Below are 22,127 nucleotides of genomic sequence, written 5' to 3' on the forward strand. Positions count from 1 at the left end.
TTCCAATGCTAGTCTCACATTTTTTAAGTTTGCAGGCCTTTCTTCATCCAAAAAAAATAGAGTGTCTCTGCCTGGGGCAACACAAGTATCAGCTGGGTTGCACAGTTCTGTACAGCTGCAACTGTGCAGTTCTCAGCCCAAAGGTCAAAATGATACTCAGTGAGAGCAGAGACTGAGGAACTGAGCACCACCAAGCAACTGAGCACCCAAGTCTTTGTTCAAGAATTTGAAAGAAACAATAAAATGAACGTGAACAGCAGCACATTTTTTAAACCAGCTGAGGCAAGCTGACTGCTAACAGATAAAGCTGGCGTCCTATGGCATTCTGCACAGCTCTTTGTCAAAGAAAAGGAAAGAAACCTACTTTGTGAAGAGTCTGCTTTGAGGCTTGCCATTCATGTCGGCTTCAATTAGTTTATTCCTCGTCTCCTTCTCACTTCGCAGCTGTCAAAAAGTCCGAGAATATTGAAAAAAAGAATCAAAATACACATCCCAACAAGTCGCCTCAGCACAATTTGAGAATTATCACAGCATAAGGTCAAGTCAGCCTTGTTAGATGAAAACACATTTCATATCATAACTGAGGTGTCTTAATAAGTCAATTCAATAGATAACACATCCATAAGAGCACTGGATGTCTTGGACTAGAACTCCATAAGGGCACAGTTACACACTGAGTGTGTCCTTGGTCTCAAGCTGCAATTTAATAAAACTTTCACCAAAATCTGCAGCAGTCACTGCTTGAGACTCAGAGATAAACATTGACTTCCACTGTACTGTCCTCAGTCTGCTCACACACATATGGTGCTGGCAGTCTGTCCCCACGTGTTCACCTGCACATGAAATCAGCCTAGATCCAGTTTAAAATCTGCTGCCTCTGTAGCTAATATTTACCTGCTCTCAGAGCAAAGTACTTAGGTTTGCCCTGTACAGGCAACTGATGGATCTCCTGTGAGGCTGTCACTTCTTAAATCCCTCAAATTCTGGCACAGGCCCACAGAGGTTCCTCAAATTGCACAAGAATACCCGCGACCATCACAGAAACTGAAGTATTTTACTCAAATAGCAGCAATGTGAACTGTATTAGCATTGATAAAACAATAACTGCAAAATTGCAAAATTTTTTTGGTAGCACCTAGCACAGTTGAGTTACAGTTATGGTTACAGCTGAGGTTAAAAAAAAAAGAAAAGAAAAAAAGGAATTGCAATTATAGGCTTACTTTCCAGCCTCTGTGTATCATGTTCAGTGTAATTATTCCTTCTCTTTGGATAGAAGGAGCTGACCCTAGGCACATGAAGCAAAAGCTCTGCAAATGCTGCATGTGTGAAAAGCTAAATGGAGTCCAATGCAGACCAAAGTTTTATAGTACAGTGTTTTACTAAATGGAATAAACTGCAAAAGCACAGCGAAGGGAAGTGCAAGAAATAGCCTAGTCTGTTCACAGGAAATTCAGAAAACAAATTCCAAAACCAAAATTAATTCCCAAACAAATGAAATGTTTCCAAACAAAATTCCCTTTCCCCTTTAACAGCAGCATTATCTGGCATGGGTGGTACCATTTTGTTCTGATATACTTTTTGCATTTAAGCTTTAGATTAAAAAAAAATGACTTGAGAGCCATTTTGACAGTGAAAAAGGTATTTGGTTTGGAACAGCCTGTTTTATTCTTAACAATTGCAATATCTTTGCTTTAAATGACAAATACATGATAAAATGACATTTCTATCCAAAAAGTCATATTCACTGAAAAAAAGAAAATCAATCAAGTCTAGAGTCTTCTCTTCTTCCCAGTTCTACTACAGGTTGCTACAGTCATTTAACAAATTGGAAAGGCCTTTATATAGTGCCACTATATAGAGAATAAGAGGATTGCTGGTCCTTGCTAAACAGGTCCAAAAATGGGCTAGCAGGACCTAAAAAAAATTTATGGTGTTTGTTTTGCTTTTTCTTTTCTTTTAAGGATTGTAGTTATCTGCAAAATCCTGGGGTAATGTAATAGAATGAAACCCAAAATACAACATTGATAGTATTTATCAACACCCCATTTAGGGAGAAGCTTATTGATTTTTAAAAAGATTCTGTGAATGTTAAGGATGCTATTTAAGGATGACAGCAGCTGTGTTATGATCAGAGCTTGAGTTTTACCACCCACATTGTCAGTTCCTCAAAGTGCTTCACTTGGTTTTATCAGCAACGTTCTCATTAAGGATGTTTCTAAAATCAACATTTTAAATGATACTTTATGGTTTCAGGTTTTTTGGTTTTGTTTTTTCTTTGTTTCTTTAAAGAAGGTTTGCTTGTTTCTTGGAAACACTCAAATGAATTAATTAAGTAGATCAGATAAAAAAGGAAAGAAAGCCATCCTAAAACAACAGTGTGGCTTGTTGACTGGTTTTACTTTCATCAAGATATTCTTTGCCTTCCTTCTTTCACAGCAGCTTTCTACTTATAACCCTTTCCAGTATTTCCATGGCATTATGAAATGACAGTTTAATATGGCATTATGAAATGACAGTTTTGAAACCACTGAATTTTTCAGTCTGCAACTCCCTGCAGTTGCAAATTTCTTCTCAAAAGAAATCAAAGTTCTCACTATTGTAAGAAAGGGAGACACAGTAAAAAGTCTTTCTCAAGTACTGACTCCATGCTTCTTAAATACAAACACAAAGTAGACAAGGGTAATTGTTCACTAAGAAAAGAGCAATGTGTGAGCTTGCAAGCTCCCCAGCTTCAAAAGCCCCTAAAGGACAACAGCAATTCTGAAGATGAATCGTATATACTTCAGAAGTTTACAAAATTCTGTATGTTAATAAGGTACCGACTTTCTTGAGAGTCATGCAGTTTTGTAGATTTCTAAGTATTACAAATACTGATGTAATTGAAGACAGTAACTAAATATTTCTCAATGACTAACATAAAAAAAAAAAAGCTAGGCCTCAGCTTCACAATTCTGTTGAGATTATAAATTTTAAAAAACACCCATGCATGAAAGGGTGTTTGGAGAGGCAGAAAACGATCGTCCAGGAACTCACCACAGTCTGTTTCTTCTGCAGCATTTCTAAATGCTCAACCAGTCCCTCATCAGCCACGTCGAATGGTGTCTGGCCCTGATGACACATGCAATAAGAAAACAAAAGATGCTATCTAAAATGTCATGCCAAGTTGGCATTAATAGTCAAAAAAGTATTCTTCACCAGGGGAGAAAAAAAAATGAACATATTCTACATCCTCTCTCCCCAGAGGCGGGGTAACAAACTCTGTTTTAGCTACTTCATTTTAGAGTAGGGAAAGTCAAGCAACGGCAATGGTAGTTTTATGATGCAAACCATGATCAGACCAACCTTAATCATAGGAGTGCAGTTCCAAGATGTGCAGCCTAACAGTCTGCTGCTGCTGCTGCTACTCAGAACTGCAGTCAGGATTGCTATGTTTGAGTTTCCAGGTTTCTAAAAGGCATGCTCTGCTACTGAGAAGGAACCTGCTCTATAGTTTTATCATGTATTTGAATCTCCTGATAGGCTGCCAGCCATATTTCATATGTAATTAAAGTTCATTTCAATGTAATTAAAGTTATAATCACTTTATTAATACAGAAATAATGAATGAAACCTGATGGCTAGTGAATGAAAAAACACAGATTATCCTGGCCATCTGATTTGGACAGGTAAAAAAACTTGACTAGATTGGGAACATCAAATAATTCAGTGCAGCAGATTCAACTGTGTCTGCTTCATTTCAAGTCTACCATGACACAACACATTCATTCTGAACACAGAGAACATTTGATGGTATTTAAAATAAAACAAATTCCCCTTCTTTTTGAGGCCAAAGAGCTCAGCGTGCTAAAACGGCTCCTCCTCGTAGAACTATTTCTTTCACATGAATTTCCGAAACAGAAAGAGGCACTCACGTCATATAGTGCCACATCTCTTTTATCAAATTCTCTTGTCTCCTTTCATTCCCTGATGTTGCTCCAATAAAGACATCCCCACTCTCCTACTGCAGAAGCAGCCATGGTACAGCTCATGGTTGCAGTAGGAAGCAGTTCACAGACACTGCTTGCACATCGCAGCAGGTAATGCAACACAAAAAGTACCCCTAGACAAGTCCACTTCAACTCCTGAAAATCCATGGGTTCTTCAAGGAAACACCTTCATGCATTTAGACGAAGAGCTTTTTGCTAATATCCTACCTTTTCTCCTCATTTCTCACAAACCTGAATTTTTCAATTTTTCCTGTTTATGAGAAAGACAGTAAAACATGAAAGATTTAAAGCTGTGAGTTTCTCCAGGGTTTGCTGTTTTTCAATAATTTGTACTTTAATATTAGCATATTATTTTGCACTCCACAATTGACTGTTTTGCTTAATTTATCAGGATTACAGTAAAGGAGGAAAATGCAGACTAGCATCTATGCTTTATCACAATCTTGATTCTCAAGACTCATCACTGATTTTTTTCCATAATATTTAAAATATCTTTTTCTGACATCCCGTAATAAAAATTCTTTGTTTTCTGGTGTTTTTAAATGCTCCACTCCATACGATATGGGCACTGCTCACCATGTAACCTTGCCATACTGTTGGATTCAGGGATAGGTAATAAAAATTATATGCATCTTGCTATAAATTACACCACATAAAATGTGCCAACATCTTGTGCTTAACCAACCAGTTTGTTTCTGATGTCCATATCGCACAATGCCTCAGCCAAGATGGAGCAAGCTTCTTTCACTCCCCAGTGTGCAGCAGCATGGAGCGGTGTCCAGCCATCGTTGTCTTGGACATTCAAATTAAACCCAGCCTGGATCAAAAGCCTAAAAAAAAATAAATAAAAGCAATATTGATTTCTGCCCATACGAGAATGACTCTGCACAGAAGAATTCACACCTTGAGCCACAGTGTAAGTGACACAGTAAACAATAATCCAGTAGTTTCTTAACGTGTTATTCTTCTACGCAATATCCCAGTTGATGTGTCCACAATCATAACAGAAAAGGGGGAGTATAATGACAAGACAAGTGACTTCTCTTGTCACTATAAAAGCTGTTGGAAAGTATGTAGTTAATAAGATTCCCTTTTAGGGCATCTTAAATTGGGAGAACACCTTAATTTCTAACCAGGCATTAGTGACCCAGTCTGAACTCCTGCTTCAATGGACAATAGACACCACAATCTGTCAGGCATTAAGCAGATAAACAGCATCTCTGTGGCCTGTAATCTCTGTAACAAGCACCCAAGCCTAGTATTAAAAGGACATTTCGTTACTGGAGTCTAGCGCTGGTTCTAGCAGCGAAGAAGGCTACACTGTAGGAACTGTGTGTGTAAGGAGACCATGCAGGCAGGAGAGCCAGGTAAGAAGCAGAGATGTTACTGACTGATTGACAGATGTGCAATTTGTAATTTAAACAACCCACATCTCAGGATTGCCAAAAACGCATTTTTGCAGACTAGACCTTGCACAGTTAAAGCATGTCGTATCTGAGTGGACCTGCCTGGGAACACCCTCACCACGTATCACCCTGCATACCTTCCACTCAGTCCCCCTCTAGCAGACCAAAGCACTGGTGTTTTGTAGCATCTGAAACTTGAAGATTTAAAAATAAAAACAAACAAAGAGGAAACAACTGTAGCCTGAAGCTTCACAAGCATATTTGCACTAGCACGCGAGTGATCTGGTGAAAGCACTGAGCAGTTCCTGCATCAAAACTGATATTTGGTTGTTTAAAATACTGAAGACCATCCCAAGGGAATTCTGTAAGTCCTGTAAAATTGCTACTGAAAACTTACATTGTAAAGTTTTCACCACCCAGAACCGTCTTCCTTCAGCACAGGAGAAATCCAGCATGACCTCAGAATTGTATTAACAGTTTTGAAACTCCTACAACTTTACACTGATGCATTATTGTGTTAAATAAAATAGTCATCATACAGCAGAGCGTTTCTCTGTGAAAGAAATTTAAAATCAGGTGCTGACTTTATGTTGATTTTTCCAGCTGGCAAAAGGGAGGAACATAGCTGTTAAGAGACTCAAGGTCACAGACAAATTCCATGTCTCATTTGAGAGTTAGCTAGCTCCTGGCTTTCAGCCCTTTTGGTTTAAGTCACTGAAGTTTTATATTTGAACTTACAGGGTGGCCATAAAACATGTAGGAGTGAAACAATATTAGCTCTCAGTCAGATCTGTTTACCATTATAACATTTAATGCTGAGGGGTAGCTGTCCAGAACCAGCCAGCTTGCAAACAGTGACTGCAGCTTTCGTTGAGTACTGGAAATACCACTCTCCACCAGACCAACACCTCAGTTTCAGGAGATACTAGATTTCTGTTCGACATGAGCTGTGCTAAAGTAGTGTTCTTGGGCATGGCACAGGCACTGACAGTTCCTTTTTCTCAGAAAGCTTATAACTGAATTATAAGCTCTAACAAATGCATATAAATAGGGATCACTGAGGACAACAAAACTACTAGAGCTTGATAAGCAGCAGCTAATATGCATCAAGTCACGATACAAAAAAAACCCTATAAAATAGTCAAGACAGATGAACATTTCCAGAAGCCTTTTAATCCAGACAACAGAGTAGTGTTGCTACTTATGGGTAGCTCCACCCATATGTAAAGAGCAGAGCAAAAAGATTTATCATTGGAAACCTTAATTTGGCCTTACCTGTAAGAATAATTACTGCCAGGAAACACTACATGGGCAAACTGACTCTCATAATAAGCTTTTTAGCATCACAGCAGTAGAAGCAGAACCATTCTGTAGTGGGATCACTCTGCACTGCTGAAGGTTGCAAGAGCAGTAGCATTAAGTGGTAGGTGGTAGTGAGATAGGGGTAGGCACTGCATTTTTCCACTAGACTGACAAGCTGGTCATGTATGCTGTTGGGATGCTCGCAACTGTCAAGGAGCGTATAAGCTGAAATACTAATACTGTTTAACCTGCTAGTCCTAAGAGTTAGTGCTATTATTCAACGAGTGAAAAATTAAACCTTCTAATTTATGTCTCAGGCTCTGAAAAGCTTTCATCACTCTAGAGGCCTAGAGGAATGAAAGTGAATCTTCTAGCTCTTTCTAGGTGAAGCATTTGTGGTTGGGCACATAATTCTATAGTGCCCTTTGAGACAAAGCAGCCTAGAAATCTCAGTACAAAACAAATCTCTCTCAGCGACTGGGCAACCACCCTTAATTTAATGCACCCAGCACAGAAAGGAGTTCCTACCTCATGACTTCAGAATAGCCCTTTGCTGCAGCAACATGAAGAGCTGTGGCACCTGTTCGAGGCTGCTTTACATCCTCAATTCTCCCACTGTTCAGCCACTGTCTGGCATCCTGCAGCATTTGCTGTTCCTCTTCTTTCCTTGCCAGGTCTAGATCTACACCTAAGAAGGCCAAGCATAGAACAACGGATTATTAAATGAAAGCTTATGTATTTATTAAACCTATACTATGTTTTGCTTGCTATACAATATTAGTAATCTCTCCGTAATCCTTCCCCTATTCCCCCCATCCCCCCTCAAAAAAAAAAAAAAAATCCCCAAAACTCAGCACAAACATTTTCCAGGATATAGAACTCATACATCACTGAAAGATACTTTGAGGCTGTCTTAAACTAAAATTCTGAAAGTTGAGCCACTTGTTGCAAAGCAGTCCGATTACCCAGCAACCTAGCAGCTCAACTGTGAACCAAAAATGGATGGAAAGATTGTATCCTAAATATATAGCATCCCAAATTTAAATAATCAAGCCATGAACAACAGTTTTGCCAACTTAATTAATTGTGTGAGTATAATCTACCATATAAATTTGGAGAGAAGCCCCTCAGACATCTCCAAAAGCATCAAAACGTCAGACATATATTTACTTAAAACTCAGTACAATCAACTCCTACTGCACCAGAGCCATTTATGCCATGCAGAGAAAAAAAAATGGGGGGGGGGAGGTGATATGAGGCAAAAAATTCTACTCTGATAGCATAAAATATCTGCTTCAGAACAAGTTAGATCAAGTGAGTCCATTAGTTCAGATGTTTGAGGCTTTCTGATAACAAGGGGGACAAGTTTCCCACACTAGCAAACAACTGTTACTAATGTGCAGAGGCCAGGTGGTGCTGGCTGATGGACTGCTTCAACTGTCACTAAACCAACATGAGGCAAAACTATTTTAGCCTTGTTTTAATAAGTGGATATGACAAACTGAAGAATTTTTCATGTTAATGAGGTCATGTAAGGATGGCATACCAACCAGAAGTATAGTAGAGCTTCCATACAGCAACAGACTAAACAGGCCAGAGCTCTTCCACTTGGAAGAAAAATATGAAGGGGTGTATGACAGACATCTCTAAAAACGAAGAATGGTGTTGAAGTGCAACTGTCCCTAGGGATTAGGTCTCTCAGTATAAGAACAAGATGATTCCCAGTAAAATTATTGGGCATTAGGTTTAAAACAGAGTAGAAAACAAACAAAAACCCTACTTATCAACTCAGAGTCTTAATTATGAAACCCACTGCAGCAGGATGCTGAAAGATTAAAATCCAAATGTCTTCAAAACAAGGATTAGACAAATTTACAGAGGGATAGCTGCACATCTGTGGCTACTGAACAGATTTTAGCTACATATGCTAAAATTTTCTAAGGAGAACTGTGCAACTTCACAAAACAGAAATCCTTTGGGGATTCGTAAGTACACAGAAAGCCCAGGTGGCTGAGGAATTCCTTAAGGCACGGTGGTTGGAAGCTGGGAAATTGTTAAGGATAAGAGTCGTACACCCTTATCCTGTTCTTACAATTTGCCCTCCAGCTCTTACAGTTTACCCTAGGCATCTGCTTTTAGCTATTGTTAAAGATAGACTACAAAGCTAGGTGGACATTTATCTGAAGTTTTTTAACACATTTATCCCAACAATTATGATCCTTTTAAAGTGTGCCAGTGGAAAGCTTCTCAGTGGAGACTGATGGCTCTTTTAGGACATCCTAACAGGATACCACTAATGTGGTGAAGCAAATAAAAAGCCAAACATAATCCTAAAACATGTCAGGCAAAGTATCTGCAATAGAGAACAAATTATTGCCTTTTAAGATCTCAATCATGTTACTACCATGATTGGTACTAGAACTACTACAGTTCTTATTACCCACTTGAAAGAGACACAAGTTCATGCTGACATAAAGAAAAGTGCTCTATCTTCCTGGTGACCTAAGGTAGCCTGACTGCTAAGAGGTGAGAGTGCTTTGGACAGCCCAGTAAAGTGAAGGCTGACTGCACAGAAATCTGCTCTTTAAATATGTCAGCAGAGTAAACATAAAGGCAAAGAATTATTTAAGCTTATCTCAAGGTGGCTTGGCAGAGGGAGGAAGGAACAGAGAATAAGTGGTCATAAACACAGCTAGGCTAGGCCACAAACTGAAAATTTTGTATTTGCTAGAAGGAATATGATCCTACATCAAATTTCCAGTTGAGGCAGTAGGGCAAATAACACAACTGGCTTTCAGTCAGACAACAAACTCAATGGTGCAGTAACACAGCTGACTAAAGTAGCAAGTGACTGGTCTCTTCCTAATTATACCTGAAAATAACTTCTAAAATAAAGTAATTGCCATGCAGCAAAAGCAACATATCTGTTAAAGAGGACTGGCGTCTTCCACTACACAAACAACCACAGCACCAACCTAGAATAATTTACATTGGAAGGGACCTCTGTGTCCCTAGCCCAACTCCCTAGTGAAAGCAGGGGCAACTTCAAAGCCAGATCAAGTTGCACAGAGCTGTATGCAGCTGACTTCTGAATACCTCCAGTGATGGAGATTACACAAATTCACTGGGTTCCAGGGTCCAGGACTGCAGCACTTTCCTGGGAAATATATTTTTTCCCCCTTTATAATCAGTCAGAACTTCCTTTGCTCAAATTTGTGATTTTTACATCTCATCCTGTCACTCTGAGAAGAGTCTGGCTTCATTATCTTTATAATCCCCTTCCAAGCTAGTGGAAGGTAGCAATTAGATCCTCCCCGTCAGCCTTCTCTCCTCAAGGCTGAACATGTGGTCTGTAACTCTGCAATGTGACTACATTTTGGATAATTTGGTTCATATCTGCCCAATTTGTCTCTGCTGTTTCATCATTTCCCAATAAGCTGAAGTACCTCCATCCTTCGAAAACATTCTTGATGAACTTCCTGGATGGGCTTTCCTCCTATGTAAATGTATATATACCTAAACCTCTGCAGATGAGTATAACAAAATTTTTTATATTGTTGAAGCATTTCTAAATTTTGACTCACGATACACTGTTCAAGTCACTTGTAGCAGTGATGTTATTGCAAGGACAGCACAAACAGGAGCACGTCAGAGAGGCGCATCTGGTGAGAAAAAAGGAAGCAGCAGAGCAGGCAGAGTACAGAAGTCCAGGGAAGGATCAGAATGAAACAGAGTGGTCCAGGGCAGACACAGTTATTTGCTAGTCCCCACTCTTGAAAGGCATATGGATCTCGCCTCAGTATTATTTTATCAATTTTTAGTGAAACAAAAACATTTATTGATGTTGGAAGTCAGAAATAAACCTCACTTTGGAAGTAAATGGATCAAGTGGATCAACTTTTGGTATGTGGTGTCTTGCTTTTAAGAATCCTACCAAGGAGGACACAGAAAGCACACTGAGCTTTCACTATCTGGCGCCATAAGCCTTCTGCATTTGCTTTAATGCTCTATTACCAAAGCAAAATCCTTCTGCTGCCTCTTGGGCCAGATGTTAGCTCTCTGTACCTGTAGGCAGACAGCCTACAGAATTTCCTTATAGAAACTCTTACAGGTCTAATACACACATTGTCAATCCCATTGCCAATTTACCTTGCTTCTTTACTTGTTCCAGAAGCAGGTCCTTCATGGCTGCTTCCTCTGCGATGTCAGATGGGACTTCACCTTCACTGTTCACAGCAGCTACGTTGGCTCCATGACTAATTAAGTACCTACATGAATGAGACCAATGTATTACACCTTGTGAACAGGCTTCAGTGCAACTTGCACAGTTAATCAAGTGGCAGAACAAAATAATTATCTTTCTTATTCACATTCAATTATCAAACAAGTGTTTCAAATACTTATCAAATTTCTATTCTAAAAATGTTTGTTGTTAACTATGTGGTCCTCTCTTCTCTGCTCAGTGGCTTATGCTAAAAGTTTCTGTTTCTCTATAGCCAACTAAATCGCCTAGTTCTGGTACTAAGATAATATGTTAATCTTGATTTTTAAAAGGAAACGAGCAGAAAAGACAAGCCTTGTTTCTTTTCACTTGCCTCTTTACAACTAGATCAAAAGTTCATTTGAGAGAAAGCAATGTCTTGTTCAGCCTCTCAATCTTGTCATATGTACAATATAAGTGGAGCAGGTTTTGTAAATGAGAGTGACATATTTTATTAGAACAACTAGCATTTAGGGAAAAAAATAAACTGATACAAGATCACCCAAGTCAAGACTAAGAGTTGACCCAGGAGGAGAACAACACAGAAATAACTGAGATGCAGAAGAACTTTCTTTGGATCTCTTTTTATGGAGGATAATCTTGAGAGATGTTATTGTTTTTCTATATTCTTCTAGCCTATGATGCAGCCTTCATTTCACAAAAAGATTTCAACCAGAAAACTACCATTCAAGTGTGCCAAATCTTTGGTTCCAATTATCCCACCACTCTAGGTCATAGATTTGAGCACCTCTCAAAATCTCAGAGCCACCTGCTGGTACACAAAAACAAGTCTGATATGAGTATCCTCTCCAGGACAAGCAGAATATTAGTCCTATGTGAGCATAATGAATGCTCAGATCAGTTGCAGAATATCACTTCAGTCCTTGAAATTGTTAAGTCTGCCAAGAAGAATCGAACTTCTGTTGGGGGTCACTTATAGTAGGACACTGACTTACTTTAAACATCAACTGGACAAAAGTCAGTTATACTTACGTTCTCTTCTTTTATATGTACATATATTTTTAGAGTGCTAGTACTAGATTTCACTAGCCACAGAATTTCACCTCACTATATTGATACTGAGTCTAGTAACTTGTGTTCTAAAAAACCCACAAAAAATACAATAACAATGTTTTTATTTTAAGTGGGTTCATTAACTGGTAGTTACTTTTATCTACTCCTCTATCTCTGTCACGTAGCAGAAACATAGCATCTGAATTTGAAGAAAAAGAAATGATGTTGTTAGCACATTGATGACTGAAGCCCAGAACATTGTGCTTTTCTCTCTAAAGACTACAAACAGAATTTGAGTATGGGTCCCATAGCTCTACCTACATTAAGGAAAGCTAGTCACTTTGCAAATCCTCAGAACAAGGGTAAATCCATCTCTGAATTATTTTATACTGTATAACATATCTAACATTTGCAGTTTACAGCAGTAAAGCTATATAAATGTAACTACACTAACATACATTTCTGTGTCATACAAGTACAGAATTACTTTCGGTCAGAGAAGCAAAACCCCAAACCTCTCTCACGTAACATTTAAAATTGCACTTGGGTTTCCCGTTGACCTAAGCGCACAGCAAAGTAACTCCGCAGTAGTGGAACTGTGCTTCATTACACTTCCTTACGCATTTACGTGCCTGCCCCGTGTTTCCCTTTTGCTTAGCAGGTTTTAGCAAAAGCATCTGATAAATCTACACAGCAGCATTTTAATGGGACCAGCAAAAGGCAACCAGTTCCAGTTCCATCTTAACCTGGACAAATTAAGAGCTCAGTAACAGGAGAAATGCATCTTCTCCATTTTTGGCTTGGCTTCCAAGATGTTCTATGAGTTATAGAGCAACAACCAGTTATGTACCTGCCCCAAGGAGAAGGATGCAGAACATGTTATAAACACCCCCAACAGCCTGAAACTCACTCACTCTGCTATGTTCAGATAGCCACATGATGCCACTGCATGAAGAGGGGTCCAGCCCTCATTATCCTGCTGGTTCACATTGGCTCCGTTTTCCACAAGGAATTTCACCATGTCCAGGTTCTCGTCTATACAGGCCTGAGGGAGAAGGGGAAGGAGGGACATGAAGGGAAGGGGAGGAATGAAGAGAAGAGAGGGAGGAAAAAAAGAAAGTGATTTTGTTAAAGCAAGTGAACAACTTCCATTAGCAGTTTATCAGCAGCAGAGGATTCCTGGGCTGAATTTCCCACACTATTATGAAGTTGTGAAATAATATGAATTTATTTCAGAGCTTTCAAAAATTAATTGTAACTCAGAGTCCCTAGGTAGCTTCATATCAACTGATCTCTTGTTTTCTCTCCTCCACACTATTATCTCCCTGGAGCAGGGCAAACACTGTAAAATGACAAATCTGTATTTGTCTTAGGTATGACATCAAATTCCTTTAAGCAAGGCAAGTTTTGTATTTATTTGGATTATGCTGTTCCCCCCAAACATCAGTGAAATAATGCCAGAACAGTCATGAAAATGAGATATGGCTAATGATAGGGTTAGGCAAGAAAAGTATGATTTCGAGACAACTGAGTAAATCAGAACATCCCTCTACTGGATAATGTCCTTTACAGATGTCTTCAAGTAACCCTTTACAGAAGTGATTGCATAAGAAAGGAGAGAACACAAAAGGGCACTTTTAGTTTAACTTCTTTATTCAAGTATCTATTCATTTTCTAGACTATAATAAAGTACAGCTTCTCCTGCTAGCAGCACAGAACCAATGAGCTACTGAAGAAAATGGCATCCTTTGCTAGTCGCTGTGCTAATTCCAAAGATGGCATTTAGAGAATCCTACTTAGTTTTGATGCTGCTGGAAGAAAACCTTGTTAGATTTTCGCATCTCAGCACTTCTATTAGGTGGAATTTCTCCTTCCTTGAATTCTTGGCTACAGCACATGCTGTATTTCACTTATGGTTCACCAGAGGCTGCTATTTAAAGATGACCTGGCAATTTAATACATATGTCCAAATGCAGTTGCACCAAGCATGACTAGGAGGCAAAAGGCCTGGCTTTTACTTTGTGTTCATCTACAGGCAGAAAAGTAGTTCCTCATTATTAAAGACTGAATTGGACTGGTCAAAATTGTTCCAAAAGACAGCACTTGATCCTTTTACATAGCTTGATGTGGGTGATATGGAAGTCGGATGACTTTAGATGATCCTTCTAAGAAGAGCAACATTGACGATCCATTCTTACGTTGTTAGAGGCAAGTAATGAAAATGAGGAAATTGTATTTAACAGAAGAAAAAAAGAGATACTCCTGTATTTTCTAACATGTCCATCTATGCTGAATTGCTTATTTCAAAAGAGATGTGCCCTAAAGTAGGCTATCATATTCTTACTTGCTACTTGTATTGCAAGTGAAAACCCAAACTAGACTTTTACAGTGCACACACAAGTTATTCATACATTTGTTTACTTCACAAGTAATTATCCAAAAGGTCAGCTTTTAAATTTTTTCCTTCAAAGAGATCATGCTCTGGAAATTTCAGTTGCAATATAGCTACTTGGCAAATACCAGAAAATGCCTGGTAGGTCTACCATGCTAGCAAAGGAGACCCGGAGAGCAGACTCAAGCACCCAGATCCAGACCATGTTTGTGCTGAAGTGTGAATGCTTTCTGGCCCAGTTTTAGGCTGCTTTAACTCAGTCTTTGCCAGAAAGAAGCACAGGCATAATTCTAGAAGTAGGTTACTCCTGGGACTACTCCAGAAACCTAATGGATGAGACTGCACCTGGATGGATGAAACATCCACCATGCTCAATCCTCCAAGACTTCCACAACCTTTGGCACTAAACCTCATTTCATTTTGTAAACCCAGGTCTGGGGGGCTTCCCTTAGATTATTTCAGTCACTAAAGCTGGAAAAAAAAATCCAACTGAAAGCAATCCCCCACCTCTCAATTTTAACCAAGTCTTGGGGCCTGAATGGCATCACATTTTGCTCAGAACAGGACGCCTGAGCCAAATATTTCTGCTGAACCTGATAGGCATGGGGGAACTAGTATGTGCCCTGTACACAAGTGATTCATTTTAAGACATACTCTAGATGACAGGCTCTCCAGATTTCCTTAATCCTGCATATTATGCAAGCATAATTTTTTAAAGATTTGTCCTTAACAACGCATTCATATGCAGTAAGCAGGTAAAGCAAGCAATGCACACAAAGTAAAAATCCCTTTCTAGTCAAGGAATAATTTTTAGGAAATCTGAGTCTACAAAATTCAGAGCTAGCCTGTATTTTATAGCAAGCTATATTTAGTGCGATATAGTTCAATTTTCCCACAACAAATCTCAAATAAATTACTCTTACTACTTTACTGATGAATTATTTACATTTTTGACCTAGAAACACAATCATTGCACACCCCTTATTTAAAAGAAAGCAATTTCATCTAGAAATGTATTGCTCTATGGATAATCAAGATGAGTTTGCCCATGCAATGGTTTCTTTTGAGGATCATTGCTTCTGGCTGATTAAAAAATTAGAGCCTCAGAGAAAAATTTTATCCATGCAGCTCTGACAAAACAGCCAGGTAGGAATTTCACACCTGTGCATACTTTCTGAAAAGCAAATACAGCATTTAGCAGTATTACCTGCAGCTTAAGTGCAAATCTAAATTTAGGCTCAAGAATGTTTTCATGCCATGAGCTTTGTATGTATTTGATATATAATTATATTTACATCACTTATCATTCAAAGCGCACAAATAGCTACCACCCACTACATGTGCACATACTGGGAACAGGCCAAGAAAAGAGAACAATCTTCCCTTGAACCACTGGATTTACTGGGCTCTGAAAAATATCTGTTTAGATGCAAGAAAAGGAGCCCCCACACATTCTTTCAAATTTCTGCCCGGGATTGCCCTCGTTCTTCAGTCGGTCCTCATCCAGTGTGGTTCCTATGGAATGCATGCGAGGAACAGAAGGGATAATGGGATAAATCCCCACCTGTTCCCGCAAAGAAATCGGCAGTAATTCGATTCGCCTGGCTGCTGAAGACATAAAACGATGACAAAGCAACTAAGCTACATGGGTGCTGACAACAGCAGGCATAAATTCATTCACTTCCCCAAAGGAGCCATAACATGAGTATTTTCACACTTGCTCTTCGAGTCTGCCAGGAAGAAATGGTTGGGTGTAAAGGTGCATTAAAGCCTCCACGGAGCAGCAATGTAGTCTTTAGTATCTAAGAAAAAAAATAATCCTCACTCCACCCTTCAGCACCACGAAAAGCTGCTGTTCATGTTGTGAACAAGCAATGAGACATTGCTTGGCAAATATTTATTTAGTTAGTGACTTATAAGGATAGAAATGAGCGCAAAGTTGAGTGGCGTGAAAAAATTTTTAAGGAACTGAGGCTGAGTTAACATTAACAGGTATGGATTCCGTACCTGGTACAGATAACAAAATGTAGGAAATGGTTTTTTGTGACAATTATTACATAATACTAATTATACTGGCCAAGGTTTTTAAAAGTGCTGTGGAGAAGGTATTTTGAAAGTTGGCATTCAAAAATCAGCTACAGAATAATCCATATCTGCTTCTGAAAAGTATCAGGCATAGGATTCTTTGCATCTTTTTTCTTTTCTTCTCTCTCTCTCTCTTTTTTTTTTTTTTTTTTTAAGTCAGAAACCCTAAAAGAACGCTGCTTATATTTTAATATGCTATAACATATTTAACCCACCTTGGAGCAAGGATTAGGAAGAGAACAGTTGGGATAATGAGCAAACACAGCAAGTTCTAAAGATCTTCTGAATCTTGAGATCATTTAAAAAGATGTATAACACTTACAAGAGATTAAAACAGCCCCTTTCAAGGGTTGCAATCTCTCTCTATGCATACTTTTAAGTATCAACTGGGTTACATTTCTATATTGACTCAAAATTCACATTTGTACACACGTTACCGGTATTAATAGTTTCATACATGAGATCATTTTACCAGGCTATAAATTACAAAACAGAAGTCTTTGCTGTTTAGCAGTTCTCAGGGACACACACTTGTGCACCTCAAATTTTAAGAGCCCTGAACGCTCAGACCTTGGCACTCCTCCAGAAAACACGCGTTCTATGCTTTATTGAGCATATCTGCCAAAATACCACGACACACCACATAAAAGTGCATTCCCAGAGATTCAGAGGATAAAGTTCATCTCCTGGATAAGCAAATCAGATTTCCTGGGGTTAAGGGAAGAAGAAGAAGGGGAAGAAGAGGAAGTAAAGGGACAGATGTGTCCTCTTTTAAATACTATTAATCCCACAATCCTAAATTTAAGAGATTGGATAGGTTTGGTAACCTGAGAGGATCTATTGGTATGCAAAGTTCTCCTCTTTGACTTGATGTAGTGTTTCTTGGGAATATAACAACTACATCATACAGCAACACTAATATAAAGCAGGCATTTTTAAACACCCCCCCCACACACACACACCAGGTGGAGGAAAGAAAGTCAAAAACAAGTCAGTTGAAAATTAACACAGTCTTTTAGGTGGGTAGTTATCTAATGGAGGAAACTTCCCTCCCCTGTTTTGCGTACAAAATTAAGCTTTGCAGAAATAAAAATACATGTTCAGATACATATTCTTTCAGTTTTAGCTACTGCTAACCCTCAGCTGCTGTGGTTTCACATGCATCACCTGCTGCTAGTAAAGCAAGGTAACTACAGAGCACAGCATTTCAGCCTTTTTTAATTCTATTTTTTCACTCCTTCTTTACCTTTTGTCCTTAATCTGTATGAGATATAAGGAGATACCAAGGAGATGAGACAGGCGGGGAGGACCCAGTGGATACCTTTCCCTCTAGTCTGAGCTCTTCAGCAGGCCAACCTCTTGCAATGCTCGTATTTTTCTTGGCAGTTGGTTAACTCCAAATGCCTCTGGAATAGCATTAACGTATTACAGCTTGAGCAGCCTTTGATGCAAGCTGCATCCAGTGCCCGGAATTACCCACTAACCACTCGCAAAAAGTTGGCTCAGGCAATTTAAATCCCTGGCATTGCTGGGCAAGTCTCCATCCTCAGCTCATGGTGTTCCTTCTGCTCCTGGCAGGGGACCAGCTTGTAGCAGTTTTTCCATAGGGAGGAAGTGCTCAGTTTCTAAAATTTGCAGATATTGTATATTAGCTTCCCCCTCTTAGATAACAGGTGTAGACCTTAACGGCCACGGACACTCACTGCATTTTTTTTCTTTTCTTTTCTATTTTATTTTTTCAATAGCTACTGCCAAAGCACTCTTCTTTGAAGCCTGAGCTTTACATCAAGATAATGAAAAGGAGAAACTGGGAAACACATTACAGAACAACTCTGCAAAACTCTGCTCGCCTGGCAAGGCTTGTTCAACTACTAGGAAAAAAAAATCCGATCTTTATCTTGAATGAAAGCTCATTATTATAATGGCATTGCTAAAGTTTGCTCCTTCCTCAGAGTTTGCAGAACACACAAGTGTTTTCTTGCTTCTGATGAGGATCAGCAATGCAAAAGCTTGAACTGCCTGCCGAGGTATTTGGTTTGCGTATCTCCTGGGCGTCCCCCATAAGCTGCCCTCAGAAAAGGGCAGCTAGAAATAAGGCTATTCAGACTAGCCTTGGACCTAGGCTCTGAACTCTCTCCAAACACCTTTGCTTCTGATGGAAATTAGGCACCAAAACATTAGTCAATCTAGCGCAAGGTCTCTAAAACAGGGGCTGCATCAAATTTAGTAGACCCCTGGCCCAGGACTGATATTTCAAGGTGTTCCTACTACACAACAAGTATGTACAGGATAGCAGGAAAGAGAGCAACTAAACCACCTCACAAATTCCCAAGAAATTGCTTGAGATCAGTTGAGCGAGAACAAAATTACCTTTTCACCTCTACATGGAAAAAGAGAGATGGCTAAAAGCCCGGAACAACACAGAAGCAATGGCAGTAATTGTCACAGTTGTTCCCATCAGCAGTACGTCACGGGAATATGCAATCATCCAACTGTTTCCTCCCCAAGTTTCACAGTTTCATGACAACTTAATACACTGACAAATTCAACACAACTGCTTTCAGGCAGAACAGTTCTCATCAGTGCTTCGGTAACAGCCCCTGAGTAGCAAGAGCATTTTATTTGCCTGCCTACCCGTGCGATTTGGTAGCGCTGTCTACACTGGTGGACCAAGCAAGTTCTGTCAAGGAAGAACTTGGCAGAGAGCACACTGCATTTCTAAATACAGTCCCATTGAGTAAATATTTAGTTTACAAACATTATGTCACATCGCCCAGTGTCATACGATCAGGTAATAAAATAGCAGCAATGTGCACACAAGAGCTTGGAATCAAAGTCGGCCTGGAATCCTACAATATCTCCTGTGGTTTTAATTCTAGCTGTATTTAATTTCCTGGTGTTCCCTCCTTTGTTGATTGGGATTTAAGAGACAGAACCTATGTATTTTTTGAGGAGGAGGAAAGATGCAGGATGCGAAAAGAAGCCCAAACCAGTAGCCCTTTCTTCTGTGTTGCACGTGCTTCTACTATTAATACATCAGTCTTGTGACAGAATATCTTGGTAACTTCTGCTGTTCAGAAGAGTGAAAATGCAATAATCCTACCGTGTCAGATTCTCAAGTAGCAACCAGCATGGTTCCCATCTAGAAATCTTATTTGGCAGCTCCACTTGTCACAGGCAAACAGAGTATGTAAACTAGCTAGTCGAACACATGCCACCTTTCTTCCTGCATATTAGAGAAGTCAAACCAGTAGAGGCCAGACTTCTTGATCTCCTCTTAATGATAGCAATATTCCCATGAGCCTCTCAACAGTATAGTACCTCTTGGTCTGTGCAAAATGCTGCTGTAAAATCAGATCTCTCACAAACCTCCTATTATTAATTTTTTAAATCAGCCTCTCTTGCAATTCAAAAGCAAACATGGTCATGACTTAAAAGCTCTCTATAATTCCAGCCCTGCTCTGTTATGGTTTGCCTTCGTCTGCTCCGTTACTGCTCCCAAATTCTGTGACCCATAAGTTACACTTTTAACTTACATTTTAGTAGTATGGCATCCTTGCACTAATCTTCAGGACCTTTACCATATTTAAGATCCGTCAGAAAGCCACTCCATTTTTCTATACAGTGGAGCAGTCTGTACAGATTCGGATATTGTTACTTGCCCTTTGCATCATCTGTTTTTAGAGTGTAAGATCCTCAGAACAGGGACTACCTATAATTCTTTAAGAGGCACCCAGCTCTCCAGTTGCCTTGTGTCAGTCAGATGGAGGTCAGGAACATATATATCATGAGATGACCTCAGGTGATCTCCAGTCCTACACCTCTGCTCAAGACAGGGTCAACAGTGAATTCAGACCAGATTCTTGGTCTGTGGAGATGTACATATGCACACACACACACACGTACATATATAATTACTTATTCTTTGCAAGTTTAGAAGAACTTCATAATGAACATTACATACAGATTTGTATCATGTGCCTGCAGCCTTTCTGATCCAGCCTTGACTCATATTTTTAAATGTTTCATTTGCCCAAACTTCCAGATTTCTTCTCCTGAATGATGTTCTTGCGCTGGAAACCTGAACTAGACTCCTTTGGATCCCAGAAGTTGTACCACTCAACTACAAGAGATTCAGCATTAGATAAGGGGTGCCAGAAGCAACGTATGACGTCATGCCAAGCAAGCTAGCCTCTTCCCAATGTCAGCTGCGGATCCGTTCTGACAAGATTAGACAGATCCACATCATTCTCTGGAACCGATTATGAGGTTTTGTTTGGGCTAAATGAAGACCTGCAGTGAACACAGGCAATAAACAGCACTAAACCAAAAGCGAAAGGTGCTTCTCTGAGTGCATGCAAATGCTGTCCTGAATTTATCCTGAGATCCCCGCAGCAGCTTGAAAAGGTTTAAGTCCAGACAGCCAGGGTCCATCCCTCCTTAGGCATATGTTCCCACACCTTGCCTCGCACAAGATATATATCATCCACATTTTCAAAGTATAAATTAGGCTTAAAGAAGCAGATGTACCCAGAGGGTGCTGCCTGTCCATGCTAGGGAGGATGCACTACCCTCAGTACCTGCCCCTCTCCACTGCCTACAGTGGGAGAATATACTCCCTGTGGACCAGCACAAACTCATTTGCAATGGGATGAGCTAAATCCCATCCTTAGTGACCTACCAGTAGTCACATGAGAAACCTCCAAGAGACAAGATTTACCAGTTCACTCCTTAATCTTAGACTTAAGATGTCTTTTTTCACCACAACATCATACCATATGTACCCAGGAGAAAGTATGTCAATTGACTGCACGGTTACAAGGGACCTAGAACACTTTGAGGAGTTTTTAAATTGGTTAAAGAGTTACTGCAAGCCAGAGGATGACATTTATGCTTGCAGACATTAACTGTTAATACACTGGACTGGGAGAATGGGCAGGCAAGTAAAGTCAGGCTGTCACAACACATAAGTCACACTGAAATGGGTTAAATAACTACACTTAAATTGTATTCTCCTGTCATAAGTATAAACTATATGGAACAAATTTAGCCAGGAGTTGAAGGGAGAAAATCTTCCACTGAGTGCAAAGCAAGAATAATAATAAAAAATAAAAACTGCAAACAGGCCAACACTCCGCAAAGGAAAGCTTGATGACAGCTGAACAGCATCAGGGTTAAATCTGGGAACACAGAGAGAGGAGTTCACAGAAAACAAAGAGAAAAGCACTCCCAAAATAGCCTCGCAACTGTCACCACTAGCAATTGTCAGCACTGGAAGGTATGACCTTGCCATTGTGTCTCATGATCCCAGCTCTACACTTCCAGGGGCATTTGTCAGAACCGGCACTACCAAAAATCCCATGTCCAAGCGATCCTGCATCTCCAGCAGCACCGGTTATGTTTGCCGGTGATTTGGGGAAAAAAATGAAGGGCTCTTACTGATGCTCCTACAGAACTGTGGAGCTTCTCTGCCTTTCCTCCTCTCCTCTTAGCCCTTGTTTCGGGCAGTTTTTATGGCTAGAATATCCTACATAGATACTTCTGTACCTGGAATCTAGTTTTTTGATATTTTGATTTAAAATCCTTGTGCAAGTCTAATTTGGAAACAAATGTATTACAATCATCAAGAAATGCAACTTCCGTACAAAAACGGGTAGGCAGAATGGTAGGGAAGGGAGAAG

At 39.7% G+C, this 22,127-nt stretch overlaps 1 protein-coding gene across 7 annotated transcripts in view; it reads right to left on the reverse strand.

Moving 5' to 3' along the window:
• Positions 1 to 22,127, reverse strand: part of PPP1R12B (protein phosphatase 1 regulatory subunit 12B) — a 126,451-nt gene that overhangs the window by 79,502 nt on the left and 24,822 nt on the right. For all 7 annotated transcript variants that reach the window (XM_062595200.1, XM_062595198.1, XM_062595199.1 and 4 more), the window contains exons 2-7: positions 12,884 to 13,014; positions 10,844 to 10,962; positions 7,223 to 7,382; positions 4,672 to 4,816; positions 3,034 to 3,108; positions 365 to 444 (exon numbers count right to left, since the gene is read on the reverse strand). In XM_062595200.1, the coding sequence (XP_062451184.1) occupies positions 365 to 444; positions 3,034 to 3,108; positions 4,672 to 4,816; positions 7,223 to 7,382; positions 10,844 to 10,962; positions 12,884 to 13,014 (710 nt within the window). The remainder of the gene's footprint in view (positions 1 to 364; positions 445 to 3,033; positions 3,109 to 4,671; positions 4,817 to 7,222; positions 7,383 to 10,843; positions 10,963 to 12,883; positions 13,015 to 22,127) is intronic.

This window comes from Rhea pennata, chromosome 25 (assembly GCF_028389875.1).
Source record: "Rhea pennata isolate bPtePen1 chromosome 25, bPtePen1.pri, whole genome shotgun sequence".
In the NCBI taxonomy this organism is placed as follows: domain Eukaryota; kingdom Metazoa; phylum Chordata; class Aves; order Rheiformes; family Rheidae; genus Rhea; species Rhea pennata.